This window comes from Colossoma macropomum, unplaced genomic scaffold (genome assembly GCF_904425465.1).
Source record: "Colossoma macropomum unplaced genomic scaffold, Colossoma_macropomum, whole genome shotgun sequence".
Taxonomy (NCBI): Eukaryota; Metazoa; Chordata; class Actinopteri; order Characiformes; family Serrasalmidae; genus Colossoma; species Colossoma macropomum.
The window spans coordinates 2,133,930-2,149,531 of NW_023494786.1; the positions used below are offsets into that span (position 1 = coordinate 2,133,930).

The 15,602-nt window shown below is 39.7% G+C and overlaps 1 protein-coding gene across 1 annotated transcript in view; it reads right to left on the bottom strand.

Annotated features, from left to right (window-relative positions):
• The window catches only part of LOC118798143 (Down syndrome cell adhesion molecule-like protein 1 homolog), a 111,405-nt gene that overhangs the window by 39,834 nt on the left and 55,969 nt on the right, over nt 1–15,602 (bottom strand). The window contains exons 3-7 of the mRNA XM_036557498.1: nt 13,943–14,089; nt 13,132–13,410; nt 6,005–6,280; nt 3,595–3,891; nt 945–1,217 (exon numbers count right to left, since the gene is read on the bottom strand). Coding sequence (XP_036413391.1) covers nt 945–1,217; nt 3,595–3,891; nt 6,005–6,280; nt 13,132–13,410; nt 13,943–14,089 — 1,272 coding nt within the window. The remainder of the gene's footprint in view (nt 1–944; nt 1,218–3,594; nt 3,892–6,004; nt 6,281–13,131; nt 13,411–13,942; nt 14,090–15,602) is intronic.

Here is a 15,602-nt window from a genome sequence, read left to right on the forward strand (position 1 = left end):
GTCCATAGCACATTGTTCCAGAAGTCCTGGATTTTGAGTAGATATTCATTAACAAACTTTAGTCTAGCCCTGATGTTCTTCTTAGACAGCAAAGGCTTCCTCCTGGTGCACCTTACACATAGGTCAAATTTGTGCAGTCTTTTTCTAATGGTAGATGCATGCACTTTTAAATCAACAGTGGCGAGAGCTACCTGCAGATCCTGTAATTAAATTTTGGGGATTCCAACATTCCTACATCTTATAGTCTGCTATCAAGTTAAATTTACTGGGGTGGCCTGACCTGGACAAGTAGTGGTTTTAAATCTTCTCCACCTGTAGAAGACTTCCAGAAAGTGGAATGACTGAATTTAATATTTTGAATATATCTTATTAAAGCCCTTTCCAGGCTCACTGGCATCTTAAACTTTCTTTCTGAAGGTATCAGAGAACTCTTTTGATCTAAGCATTATTATACCACACACTCCAATAACAAAGAGCAAACCAGATATCTGGTGTAAATAAGACAAGTTCCTCCTAGTATTCTCCAGCTCCTGATTTCAATTTGACACATTTGATATACGTAGGGATGTACTTACTTTATCCATGTAAATGCATTACTGTCCATTTCAATTGAATAAAGGATGACAAAAATGTTAATTTTAAGTGTCACTTGTTACATTACATCACCTTTATCTATGAACATTGCTTAAATGAAGACTTGTATCTCCAATATCTGTATCTCCAAATATGCTGAAAAGTCTTACTCCACTTCTTGGCTATACTAACCTTGTGGCTAAACCTGTCTCGGCTGATTAACTACATCTGGGGTAATTGGAAAATCATGTAAATTAGATTTTTTTAAACCTAGAATCATTTAGATATGCTTCCTCAGTATGCTAGATACTGTTGTTTTTTTTGAGTGAATGAAGGATCTGTTTTGGAAATACACTGGAGTGAGTCCTTACCTTTCACAGTGACGTAGACGGTCTGGCTGATGGACAGTTGTGGTTGGATAAGCACGCTGCACAGGTATGCCCCCTCATCCATTCCCTTCTGTACATCACTCAGCTTGAGGGTGCCATTCTCGTACACCACCTGCCGATGGTTGTCCGGCAACAGCATACCATCCTTGTACCACTTGATGGAGTAGTAAGGGTAGCCGATCACACGACAGTTGATGAAGGTGTTGCGGCCTGCCACAGCCGTAATGTTACGCATGGCCCGGATACTTGGGGGGCCTGAGAGGGAGAGAGGAAGACAGAGGGAGGGAGAGAACGAGATGTGGCAGGAAGGAAGAGGGTAAAGTAAGAGAGGCAGAGAGATTGAAAGAGGGAGGAGTGTGGGATGCAAAAAAGGCAGAAATAGGGGAATTGAGACATGCGGAGAAAGAAAGATTGCATAGAGAAATTGGAAAGGTGAAATACGGGGGGAGGGAAAATGAGACAGAAGAGGGAACAAAGGAGGGAAAGAAAGAAAGGAGGGGGCAAGAAAGTTGAACAGAGGATGGATGAGTGGATAATGGAAGGGGAGAAGGGGTTAGAATGCTCTTTGTTTTCAGAGAATAATGTGTGTGTATTGTGACTGTGTGTATGTGTCTGTGCCTTTGACATATAACTGTGTGGGCTAATAAAGTGAGGCACACAGGTACATAATTTAACAACAATATAAAACATTTTGCATAGTAAACTGTATATTTGGCTGTTGCATAACATGTTATGCCAAATTACTTACCATACATTTTTTCAAGCAAAATAAATAAATTAAATATGCTGAGTCAAAAAAATCCTTCCTGCTGCATCACACATGTAACATGTCAATAAAAGTCCATATAGCATCACATTTCAATATGCCAATCCCAAACACACCCTTAGAGGATAAAGGACAGAACAGAGGCTTTGAGAGAGGTTCAGCTATGTAATAACTGGTGATCTACTCAAACATAGCTTAGCCTTGTGCTTTCTGGTTTCAAGATTCGATTTTTGGAGGTCAGTGGTAGAATGAAGGTCACTTGCCTATCTAGATTACCTTTGGCTAACAGTGCTTAGCCTGCAGGTTAAAAATAGCTTTTCATATTAAGACCAATCATGTCTGGGTTAACTTAAGAAGGCAAATAATGGTCGGTCTGGGTTTTTACTTTTCTTTTTTTGAGGATTTTGAGAAAGGCTGACCCTCTACAAGACTCTGTTCTCCAAAACACATAAGGATGCTGGGGAAGGAGAAAGATGATGTACAGAGTATGAAGATGAACAGAAAAGGGTAACAAAAAATTTAAGAGACTTCTAAAGAAAGAATCCATATGAAAAGCTAACAGAAAAGAAATTTGTCTCAAAACAGAGTATTTAATGGGTAATTGTGAGGGTGGTGGTGGGGCATATGGAATTTGCGTACATCTCTAGCCATCTTCCTTCTTCTCTTTCTCTGCTCAGTATGTGTTGAGCTTTGAAGTCACCACTCTGACAAGTGAACCACTGATGTATTATTCAACAAGACTGTCGCACAGTATCCCCTTCTCTCTCTTGCGCTCTCTCTCTTGCATTGCTCTCCCCTTCTGCCTTTGTTTGTCTAATACAATATGAATGCATGAACTCAAGTAGGGTCCATGTGGTGGAAGTATGCTGCTTTTTGGAAAAGTGAACATATGTATGCACATGTGTGTTTGTTGGATCTTAAAAGAGTGCTCTATTGCCCTCATAGCATGCGTCACACTCTTGTGTATACATGAGAATGAGTGTAAGTAAAGGCTGTCAGTTTGTATACCATGTCATAATGTGAGTGAATCAGTAATGAACAGTGCATCACTAAATGTGTGTGTGTGTGTGTGTGTGTGTGTGTGTGTGTATATGACTGCAACTCTGGTACCAGATCTCATCCTCGCTCCAACGATTGTTCTGGCATGTCTCCTTAAAGCAGACATATATGTCATAATTGAGCAGAAAGAAAGAGAATGAGAGAGAAAGACAGAAAGAGTGAGAGAGAGAAAGAGGCAAAGAGAGAGAGAGAGAGAGGAGCAGAGTAATATCAGCAAGGCTGTCAACACAACTCAGTATCACTGCTCTCAGAAGGTGAGTCCTCTTCTCTTCTCTCACATGGCTTCCCTCCTGTCCCTGAGCTTCTGGCTGGAGAAAAGGCCTCTCCCTTCTGCTAGCTCTCTACTCTCTCCAAGAACAGCAAGAACAGCTTATGTGTTCCAGCCAGCCAGAGAATTAGACAGATACACTCTGTATGTGTGAAGAAGCGTGGAACAAAGGCCGAGACAGGATGGTCAGAACAGAGGGACAACCAACGCTGAAATGAGTTCCTCAGTGTGAGTGAAAAAGTTAGAGCTAGTTAGAGAAAGAAGGAGTAAGTGAGACAAACGATGAAAGTATATTAGACAAAAGATATGAGAGAGGAAGTGAGTGACTAAGTTAACTAAAAAAATGACAAGTGAAAAAAAAAAAAACACTCTGTCCACACACATCTACCCCCCACCCTACAGTCTCTCTCTCACACACACATACAGGAACATGTCCATAATGATGAGAGGGTGTGAATGGAGAACGGTGAGGGTAGGGGTAGAAGGTTTTGGGTTTTAAGCCACCCTATAACAGCTGAGATTGAAAAGTAGACAGGCACCTCTTACGTTTATGCGCGCTTGGTACTCGGCGCTACCGGCCGAGTTGCGTGCAGCGCAGCGGTACACGCCCCCGTCGCGGATCTGTGGGTTGCTGACATTAACGTGCGAGACGGTGGAGCCGTCCGAGAGCGTGTACTGACTGGCCCGGTGCGCCGAGTCCCGAGCGATTGGCTCGTCATCCAGTGTCCAGGAGATGGTGGGGGGAGGGGCACCTTTGGCTGTACACATTAGGGAGAAGGGCTCGCCTGGGGCCACCACGCGTTCACTGAATGAGAAGACAATCCGCGGCGTGCCATCTAATAGGGTGTCCAGGAAAAAAGTGCAAGAGACGAAGAGAGGTGTATACTTTATATTCAGGCCTTTGTTAAAAAAAAATATTACCCTCCATGATCTACATCACAAGTTTTATGCTAAAGATGGGAAATTTAAGAATTTTTGAACACTCATGTTTAAATAAATAGTATTTGAATATGTGAATGAAAATATATTTTACATTATTATGAATAAAAATTGGAACATCGAATACTTACGTTATTTAAGTTATGTTGCAGCTAATACAATGTTGCTTTCACATCAAAGCCTTACTAAAAGGAACTAATTTATAATTACAAGACAATACACAATTTATCACTTTTTTACAACCGCAATTCCAAAAATGTTGGGACGCTGTGTAAAATGTAAATAAATGTAAATAAAAACAGAATGCAATGATTTGCAAATCTCACAGACCCATATTTTATTCACAATAGAACAAAGAACACATATCAGATGTTGAAAGTGAGACATTTTAGTATTTCACGAAAAATTTTAACTCATTTAAAACTTGATGGCAGCAACGCATCTCAAAAAAGTTGGGACAGGGCCACATCTACCATTGTGTAGCACCCCCTTTTCATTTAACAGTCTGTAAACGTCTGGGAAGTGAGAAGACCAATTGCTGAAGTTTTGGGAGAGAAATGTTGTCCCATTCTTGTCTGATGTAGGATTCTAGCTGCGCAACAGTCCTGGGTCTTCTTCGGAGTTTTTGTTTAATGATGCGCCAAATGTTTTCTATTGGTGAAAGTCTGGACTGCAGGCAGGCCAGTTTAGCACTTGGACTCTTCTTCTGTGAAGCCATACTGTTGTGATGGATGCAGTATGTGGTTTAGCATTGTCTTGCTAAAATATGCAAGGCCTTCCCTGAAAGAGACATTGTCTGGATGGGAGCATATGTTGTTCTAAAACCTCAATATACTGTCCAGCATTGATATTGCCTTTCCAGATGTGTAAGCTGCACATGCCATAGGCACTAATGCAACTCCAAACCATCAGAGATGCAGGCTTATCAGTGCATAGTTATGCGCTGAAAGGGACCATCAAGCTTGTTATCAGCGCATAGTTGAACTATGCGCTGATAACAAGCTTGATGGTCCCTTTCCTCTTGAGTGCGCAGGACACGGTGTCCATGGTTTTCCAAAAAGAATTTCAAATTTTGATTCATCTGACCACAGAACAGTTTTCCATTTTGCCTCAGTCCATTTTAAATCAGCTTTGGCCCAGAGAAGACGGCAGCATTTCTGGATTGTGTTAACATATGGCTTCTTTTTAGCATGATACAGCTTTAACTTGCGTTTGTGTATTGCATGGCAAACTGTGTTCACAGACAATGATTTCTGGAAGTGTTCCTGAGCCCATGCAGTGAATTCCAGTACAGAATCATGCCTGTTTTTAATGCAGTGCTGCCTGAGGGCCCAAAGATCACGAGCATCCAATATTGACCGTCGGCCTTGTCCCTTGCGTACAGTGATGTCTCCAGATTCTCTGAATCTTTTAATGATATTATGTACTGTAGATGGTGGGATATTCAAAATCTTCACAATTTTGTGTTGAGAAACATTTTTCTGAAATTGTTCCACAATTGTTAGAAGCAGTTTTTCGCAGATTTGTGAACCTCTGCTCAGCTTCTGAGAGACTCTGCCTCTCTAAAATGATCTTTTTATACCCAGTCATGTGAATTAGTTGCAAATTGCTCCTCCAGCTGTTTTTTATTAGTACTTAGTATCACTACTTTTCCAGCCTTTTGTTGCCCCTGTCTTAACTTTTTTTGAGATGCATTGCTGCCATCAAGTTCTAAATGAGTTAATGTTTTTCATAAAATGGTAAAATGTCTCACTTTCAACATCTGATATGTGTTTTATGTTCTATTGTGAATACAATATGGGTCTATAAGATTTGCAAACCATTGCATTCTGTTTTTATTTATATTTACTTACATTTTACACAGCTTCCCAACTTTTTTAGAATTGGGGTTGTATTTTAAACTAATTAAATTTGAAAGGTCTATTGAATTCAGATAACCATGTATTCACACCTATTCTATATAAAAAAAATCATACCTATCCCTTTTTCTACTACCCCTTGGGTATTTACCTTCCAGCAGTATAATGGAGAAATCTTGGGCTGTTTGGCCCTTGCGTGTAGCAAAACACTGGTAGGCACCCGAGTGCCTCTTTTGGGCTGCAGTGATGAACAGTGTCTCGTTGTGGGCACCCTGGATGGAGAAGTGCTGGTCAGGAAGCACAGGCTCTGTGTTGCGGAACCAAGACACGGTAAAGTGAGGAGAGCCCTGCACAGCACAGGACAGGATCACCGTGCTGCTGATACCTGTCTTCAAGTTCTTAGGGGACAGGGTGACCCTCAGAGGTTCTGGACAGATAGGGAGAGAGAGAGTAGGAAAGAGAGAAAGATGGTTAGATCATGTAATTGTAATTTTGTTAAACGGAGCAATGGCCTTAAAGGTGGAATCTGTGATTTTTAAGTCAGAAAACCTTTTGTAAATTCGCAAGTTTCTGTGGCTGCTCCTGATTCTGTGCATGAGAGACAAACAAATGAAAACCAATATTCAACCAGTCAGGACAAGGAGTCTCTACTGTACTATCAATCAAATTGTGTATCTACAGCCATCATCAAGCTATCGAGCTATAAACCTGAGCTCTGGAAACAATAACTGCAACAGCTGGCCAGTTGAAAAAGACAAAAAATGATGTCAAAGAAAATATCACCAAAGCTGCCAAATCTGCCACTACCTATGATGTTGTACGTTGTCAAACAAAGAGAAATAAACTGACCGATCAAAGAACATGATCAATCTAAAGCAAAGGCAAGTAGTTTTCTAACTAAATGAGAGACTAATGGAGTTAAAAGGCATATTAAACATCTACTAGATAGATCATTACTTTGTTTTTTCCAAATTATTAACCTGGTGCAGCCGAGTAGGCAACTGCTCATGAACTATGTCAGTTGGCAGCATGACATAGATTTTATGTCTGTTAGGTTTCAAAACAGCTAGCTTTAGCTAACTTCCACCAAAAACAACATGACACCACCAAGATGCTTGCATATAATTATATTAATACAGGGAATGACAATGGATCTTGGAAGGAGAAAGTAAGAGACACATAAAATACACAAAGAATGGAAGGTAAGGGAAGAAGCTACTACAGAGAAGAGGGAGGGGAGAAGAATAGGAATACGGGGGCACAGAATGATGTGGTCCTTTGGGAAAGGACATGAGAAAAAAAGAGAGAATGGGAAGTGGAGAAGCTGATTCTATGAAAGTGAACAGAGAGGGTGCAAAAAGAAAAGAAAAAGGTTACAGTAGAGAAAATGACAAATGAAAGAGAAATACAATAGGCTGCTTTAATGTTGCTTGCCAGGACTGTTCAGCAGGTTTCCACTAAAAGCTGGCAAACTCAGGATCTCAGGACCAATGACAACCCTGCCTGGTTTAGCTAAGCAATTGTTTTCAATGCCATATCAGGTAATCATTAATGACATATTTTGACTGTAAATGAGTTAAAAAAGTGATATCATAGCAATAATAAGTACTGCAAAAATTCGTGGTATTCAAATTAGTCTCTGAAAAATGGCACTCTTGGTACAAAAACCAGTACTTTTATGTCTGTTAAATGTGCACCCACCAAAGATAACCTTTTATTTCTGGAATTACACTTGGCTTTTTCATAAATGTAAAAATAAATTTTACAGTTTGTGTGTATATATATATATATATATATATATATATATATACATATATATATATATATATATATACACACACACACATATATATATATATATATATATATATATATATATATATATATATACACACACACACATAAATTTATATGTAAGTACAAGAGAGAAACAGAAGAATGAAAGGAGAGAGAAAATGTCAGTGAGCAATAAGGCAGCTGGTGTTATGTGCTGGGGGCTCACTGTGTGTGTATGTGTGTATATGTGTGTGTGTGTGTGTGTGTGTGTGTGCGTACGTATGTGTGCCATCCTCCCTGCTTGTCCTGTCAGAGTATGTGCGAGCACACTGGCATGATGTGCCCACTGGCTAAACGTCCAAATGTCCACAGCACCTCCTCCCTTCCACTGTTCTTCCTCTGTTCTTTATCATTGGGTATCTAGCAAACTGCAACCCTCCAACACCGTACACAAACACACACACACGCACGCACGCACGCACACACATCCAACTCCGTAGTGGTGGATTAGTGGGGGCTGAGCAGGGGGATACAGCACAGCCTTTCTGTCCCTTTACATCACTTTTCCCCATGAGCAGTAGGGAGGTGACACAGGCTGACCAGCCTGCCAGCACCATTTAGACCCTAGACTACCTTTCTCTCTCTTCTCTGTTTAAAGGTAAACCTAAATAAATCTGTTTCAGATGTACTGTTTTCATTTTGTTTCTGCTTCAGTGAACCCTTTGGACTTTGTCTACTTTAGTCTCCATTCCTCTTTCTTTCTACCCACCTATGTGTCTGTTCACTTTACCTCCTGTTTTTGTCTTACTCTTGATGAGACAACTGCTCATGAGTTTTAGGCTAGCAGAGCCAGAGGCACTGGCCAGTCTTTGACAGATGCCACTGTGGACAATGGCCGGCAGATAAAAACTCCAGCATGCTATAAGAGATGGAGGAGGGCACTAAGCCAAAGCAACTATTCCTCCTCTTCTAAAAGTAGAAATGTGAAGAAAAATTTCACTGTACACATATAAAAATACAATTAATTTCTTTGGTCAGAACTTTTGACATGCGTTCATGTTTTTGACAAGTCAGGTCACTACAGTTCAATACAAGCTTGCTTGCTAACTAATTGGCTAAATAATTATGTTTGTTAAATGTTAGCTAACACTTACAGTGGCCCCTAAGAAATTGGTCGCATGCCAGAAGTGGAAGAGGATCAGCAGTATCTGAAACATACTAGCCACCTTTTGAAAAGTCTTGGCATGATCTGTTTAAAATACAAGGCACTTGGTTTCGATATTCTGATTCCTAACACAATTAACTTTTTTAAATAAATCAAAAAGACATTGACACAATTTTCCCCTTATGTAGCTAACAAGTAAAGAAAACTTTTGTTGCATTTCACTGTATTTGAAAGTCAAATATTTCCAAGTCAGTACTCATGATTTTCAAATTAAATGCATTCCAGTGCTCTTATGAGCTAAAACATGGATGTCAGCAGCAAATGGATATTGTAAGGCAAGTCACAGAGTTTGAGAAGCATCTTAAGGGGACCTACATCAACTACTACAGCAACTTGAATATGCTTTGTGTTTAATGTGTGTGCCGCAATTTGACTATGATGTCAGGTTTATTTATGTCGGGAAACTTGGTGAGTCTTTCCAACTTAAAATCGTTCCATTGAACATTTGTGAGGCCAGACAGCAAAATGGAATGCAGTGTTACACCCCACTTGTGTCAAAAGCAGTGGGCAGACTAAATCATTGTAAGTCCCAAGTTTCATGTTAAGTCCCAAGTCTTAAGTCAGAAATTATTTTTCCACCCTTTTACATTTAGTGGCATTTCAACATTTAACACCAGCAATAGCTGTTACAGAAATATATTAAAGGTCAGTATGTTAAAATTCTATGATAATGCTATTATATTAAATTTGCTAGTGACATGGATAAACAGTACTGACTAGCAGCTTGGTTTGCTAGCTTTACCCAGTGCTCCCTGTCCCATCATGGCAAACAGAAAACAGAGGGGCAGTTATGTGATTTAACATTACTTTATCACTTGTAAAGAACTAAATAACAATAAATGACAGTTACACTGATAACTGCTCATGTTACATAATACATTATAGGCATGGGCATAGTTATTCAAATATATGGACATCCAAATTCATCTTCATTTACTTAGTCAAGTATTCAAATAAGGTATGTGTAATCTGGAATAAAAAAAACAAACTCTCTATTGAGTTATCTTGTTATTTTTAAATACGTTTTTGACTGAGTGTGTGTCGTGAAATAGCAGAGTTAGGCAGAGAGCTAACAGGCTAACTGGCTCATGCAATAATATGCTATAAAAGATTTCAGATGTTGCTTAGGGCCCCCGAACCACCAGGGTCTTAAAGGTTATTTTTCTGTTTGTGTCAATCATCATTTAAATATGACATCATTGATGAAATCAGAAAATAAATCTCATCAGTTCACCACTGTTGTCCAGCTCAAACAGAAAGACTAGAGCAGTGACAAAAAAGTTCTTATTTTTTTGACTAGTCTTACTTGTGTTGACTAGAATTTAACCTGTTAATCCTGAAAGCAACAACTGTCAACAGAGTCTGATATTTGAGCGGATTGATACAAAACTATGTGCTGACAAAGACTATGATGATGGTGATTATTCAGGCATATAGTTTTCATGATGTTAGTATCATGGGATATGAGCTTCCATTACTTGTTAAGTACATTTGCCTTGTAACACCAGTACAAAACTAAAGAAAGAAGTTTCAGGATGCCAAACACGTCTTAACTGATCACTGATCACCAGTACACTTTTCTTGAAATGGCCGACACTTTTGTTTGCTTTATTGCTACTGTTAACACCACGTTTGATTTTGAATTGACCGTCTCTGGACAGTATGTCTAGATGGCAGAGGCCAGATAGACCCTGGCCAGCACGAGACATTTGAAGTTGCAACTCAGGCAGCTAAATTGGTGATGGCTTTATCTCCCAGTGTTGCTGACTTGTATTCATAATACAGTTGGTAGGTGTTTACTGGATAATGACATCTATCTATTGAAAGTTGTACAGGACATCACAAATAGCTGGGCTCAGTCTGTGCTAGCTGGAATGTTAGTCAGCAGATTTTGGGGCAGAGTCAGAGTCAACTAAAAAGTCAAGAAGTGTGCAAGTGGCAAAGAGTGTAATTTCTTGCCTCTCAATAAAGGGCAAGTTGGATACTAACTTTATGTAATTTTGCAGCTAAAATACAATGATGTATTGTCACCACATGTGACAGGAAAGTAGATATATAGAGCAAACTAGCCTAATTTCATTGCAAAATATAAATAACTAATGTTATTAACACACGTTAAGCATGTCTTTTATTTCCATCACTTTGTTTGCATTTTCTTCAAGTAAATTCTAAGAGGTGTAGAGAATTGTGGTTGACGAAAGGTTGGCAAGAATAGAGTATTTGTGTCATCAATACCTCTCAGAACATAGGCTGATTTTTCAGTTTTAATCAAAATCAAAAGATCCTTTAAAATGAAACAGGTTTTGCCAAGAAATGTAGTCTAAATCAGTTGCAGCCTAAAATGAGTACTTTGTGCACTTTCCTACAAACACAAGCAGTTACATTTGTTAACAAAATCGTAAAGACAAAAGACATTGTTGAAATGAAGTCAAGTCAGCTATACACTGAATTCGATTTTGTCATTAAGAAGACCACATTGCCATGTTGGTGGGCAAGCTGAAACTCTGACTGTGCTCTGATAGAGCTTGTCTTGTCACCGTTACTACAGCTACAACCCCAGGGGCAAAACGGGGGGTACCCAGTAAATCTTTTGATTAGATCCTGGAATATTCTGGGTGCTGGTTTACCTCTCTTGACACTCAGAAGAAAAAGCTGTAACTATATTCAGGTATTAAAAAATAATTTGTTATTCATTATTTCTTGTGCTTGATGTCTATCCACCCACACCCACACTACTGACACAAAATCAAAATATTACTTGAGCTGCGGGTGTGAAAAGGGAATGGAGCTGTGATTAGGAGTGTGTGTTATTCTTTTTCTTCCTTATGTTGACTATTTTTGGTGCTCACTTTTTTGTGTCTCACCATTTTGTTACATCTACTGACCTAGAGTAAAATACATACATACTAGGGGTGGGAATCTTTAGGCACCTCACGATTCGATTCGATTACGATTCAGAGGGCTGCGATGCGATTATAAAACGATTATCGATGCATCTCGATGCATCTTTTTTCTCTATACAGGATTTCTATCTTCCGACTGTCTGAGGACTTGGTAGTTTTAAAGCAAAGTATTTGTAACGATCCATAATGTAAATGCATTATGGATCATTACAAATACTTTGCTTTAAATATCTAAAATATCTTTTATTAATAAATCAAATGGAAGTGATGTGGCAAGTGAACTAGAAGGCTCTCGTTCAGAGACGCTGCTGCCACTCATCTGCGATAAAATGCGCTGTTGCCCTGAAATAAGATCCAGTGGCAATGGGTGTCCACGCAGCACGTTACAGCCGTCCTTCCCGTTTTCTTTAGTGATCTTATAACTTCGGTTTTGGTCTCGTTGTAGAGACGGGGGGGCGGGTATTTTCGAGACTGGACGCTGAATCTCGGCTCCAAAGTGTGCAGCATAGCGCGAAAGCCCTGGTTCTGAACGACCGAGAACAGTGAGCAGACAGCAGGTCACACAGCACCGAGGTCTGGCCTCGCCAGTAGCGAACGAAAAAAAATCTGCAACGAGAGTTTTAAAAAAGTTGCGAAAATGAACTCGCTTCTCTTTCGAATTTTCCCGTTCCACCTTAAATGGTGCAGCAGTTACATTCGGCGCCTAAGGCAGAATTTAAGGTGAAAGTTCAGCCTCGTAAAACAGCCGGATGCTGAGACATTTTACAAGAAACTCTTCTAGTTTTGAAGAAAAGTTTTCCGGCGCAGATGGGAGGAAAGCGGCTAAAGCTAAAGCTTAAAGCAGAGCGAAGTAAATCTGCGCTCTCGTTTATATTTTTAGCCCATACTACGACATTAACACGTACTGGACATTAAATGTTGTGGCTCCAAAGGTGGTTTGACTTTGTTGAAAGGCAAAATGTCTCTTCTTAACATTTGTGTTGTGACTCCTGACCTAACCTGGCTTTAATGCAGAGGCTGTCGGTCGGATTTCTCGCTCATCCAGTTGTGTTTTTGTTATGTGCCGCCACAGACTGTCCGGGCGCTGCACTTCCGCACTTCCAGTTCCGCCTTTGCGTTCCGTCAACATTATGTTATAAATCAAATATTTAGAAAATCGATTTTTGACACTTGTGAATCGATTCAGAATCGTTCACGTCCGCATCGCGATGCATCTAAGAATCGAGTTTTTTCCCGCACCCCTAATACATACAGACATACATACATACATACATACATACATTAATTAACATGAAAATTTGTTTTTCCATTATATGGGCCCTTTAAAACACCACTGATTTCCTTCGATCCCTCTTTCTTTCCTTGACTCCTCACCGATCACATTTAGGTGGCCTGTGACCTCTTTAGAGCCAAAGCTGTTGGTGACCTCACAGATGTAGTTGCCTGAGTCCTCCAGGCGCAGGTCACTGATGGTAAGGCCTGTGAGACGGCGAGTCCAGCGAGAATCGGCTGGCAGAGGCCTTCCATCCTTTAGCCAACGAATGGTGGGGTTGGGGTAGCCTGAGGCGATGCAGGGGAGCTCAACGCTGCGTCCCACTTGCACCTCACCTGACTGGAAGCTGTCCATAACTGAGGGTGGGGACTCTGTGGGGTCTGGAGAGAAGAATACATGTTAGCTTTTACTTAGACCTTTAGACTGTCCCTTTCTTACTTTGCTTATTTTTGAGGTTTTCCCTACTCTAACATTTGCAATGCAATTCTTCACATTATTAAGTCCTTCATGAAAAGAGAAAAACACAAATATAAGCAGTGCATGTAGATCCCAGAAATGGGATTAAGAGTAACTTCTTCCATCTTTAAGACACTGAGCTTTTTTTTTCATTGTTTTTCATGATAACTTTAAAAAAGGCTTTTTGTAATTTTATTCGATTCAAAGTTCAAATTTTATTGGAACAACAATATTTGACCACACAAAAATGATAGAGGGGAGCTCTGTATACTACAAAAAGAACAAAACATCTATTCACATGAGTGTACCAACATTACTGGTGGTTTAAGTAGGAATATATAGTGATAGTGACACATTTTGAGTGAAAACCTCCATAAGCAGTTTCTTCAATGACTTCCCCAACTCCTCTTCCATTTTAATAAACTGAATATTTAATGCATTATTGTCAATACATACCTAGCACAGACAGACGAGCTCCATTACTCTGTCTGGTCTCTCCACTGTATTTGTGCTTAGTGATGCAGCGGTAGGTAGAAAGCGCGTCCTCTTTCTGCACATCGGATATGTAGAGGGCCCCATATGATGTCAGGAAAAACCTGTTACCTGTGCAAAAAGCAGAGAGTGGTCAATAAAGTCACACCAATACACACAAATAGGCATACAAACATAAACCACACACATACACATTTTCAAAGAGACACATGTACTCAAGGGTTCGTACTTAAAAAGGAGCCTTTGGAATCTTTGAGAACTATAATTAACTGCCTACTGAACGCTATATGTCAGAAAAAGAGAAAAGAAGGTTAATATTTGATGTCTGTGTTATTGTAATGGCATATTACTGTCATGTTCATTTTTACATCAGTAAGTGCTAGCTCTACTGTGATTATACGTATGTCAATAAAAGCTGTAATTCACAACAGCACCACACAGTCTTTCTGTGGCTACAAGCTTTGAACTACTGCCTGCTTCTATTCCATGGCGAAAAAGATATTTCTAAGAGTGGAATGTGTCTTTATGTGAACGAGTTGAGGAGAATGGTGTGTGCATGTGTATTTTTTTGTGCTTCAAAGATATATATGTTGGAAATATGTTTTCAGAATGCAAAAATTCAGTATGTGTACTCAGTCCAAGTAAGGTTTGTAAAGGCAGTATTCAAATGCAGTTACTTTTTAGGAGAATTCTTTTAGAATATGTACCTGCTTACCTTTAAAAGAAATACCATAAATGCTTGTTTATTAACTATTTTCATCAGCAAGGTATGTAAAGATGTGCTCAATAAAGTGTAAAGAAGGACTCAATAAACTTCTTTACAAGCACTGAAGTTCCTGCTAAAGCTTAAATAGACTGATAATGTGATGAGTCAGTTATTAATCTTAGTGTTACTAAACTCGTTTGAGGGATGACTGAACTAAACATTTTCCTTAGCAGTGCACAAGTAATAAGTTATATATATATATCCCCCAGTGGTCATTGGGCAGAAGGCAGGAAATACCCTGGACAGATCCTCAGTTCATCACAGAGCAGACACACAGACATACACATTCACAGCTATCGGCAACTTAGTATTTCCTGACTGCATGTCTTTGGACTGCCACTGGAGCACATGGGGAGATCATGCAAACTCCACACAGAAAGAACGCTGTATCGTAAAATTGTCTTGAAGTACTGTTGTGTGTGCCATTTTTGTAAATAAAATCTATGAGTGTGAAGAAACTTTTTAAAGTTTAAACAGCCACCACATATTGTAAAGGTTCTAAGATGAACCCATAAACTTGCATTTTTGGTTGATGTGCACCACTGACAATAACAACAGCAAAGTATGTCAGTATGTGAAAGGAGGAAGCCAGACTGCGTGAGTGTGTTTCAGTGTGTCCCAGTTTCTTCTGGCTGGACATGTGAACTTGTCTCGCCTCACAGTTATCAGGGCAAACCCCAGATGGAGGCATCTAAGATATAGCTGCATGTGACGACCCTGACTTCCAAACCAAAATACACACCCACAAGGACAAAGCTACCTGCTAAAGGCTTAAGAGATAGGAGAGTCTGCATGCGTTCATGTAGACATTTATGCATTTGTAAGTAACAATAAAGGTGTATGTGTGTGTGTGTGTGT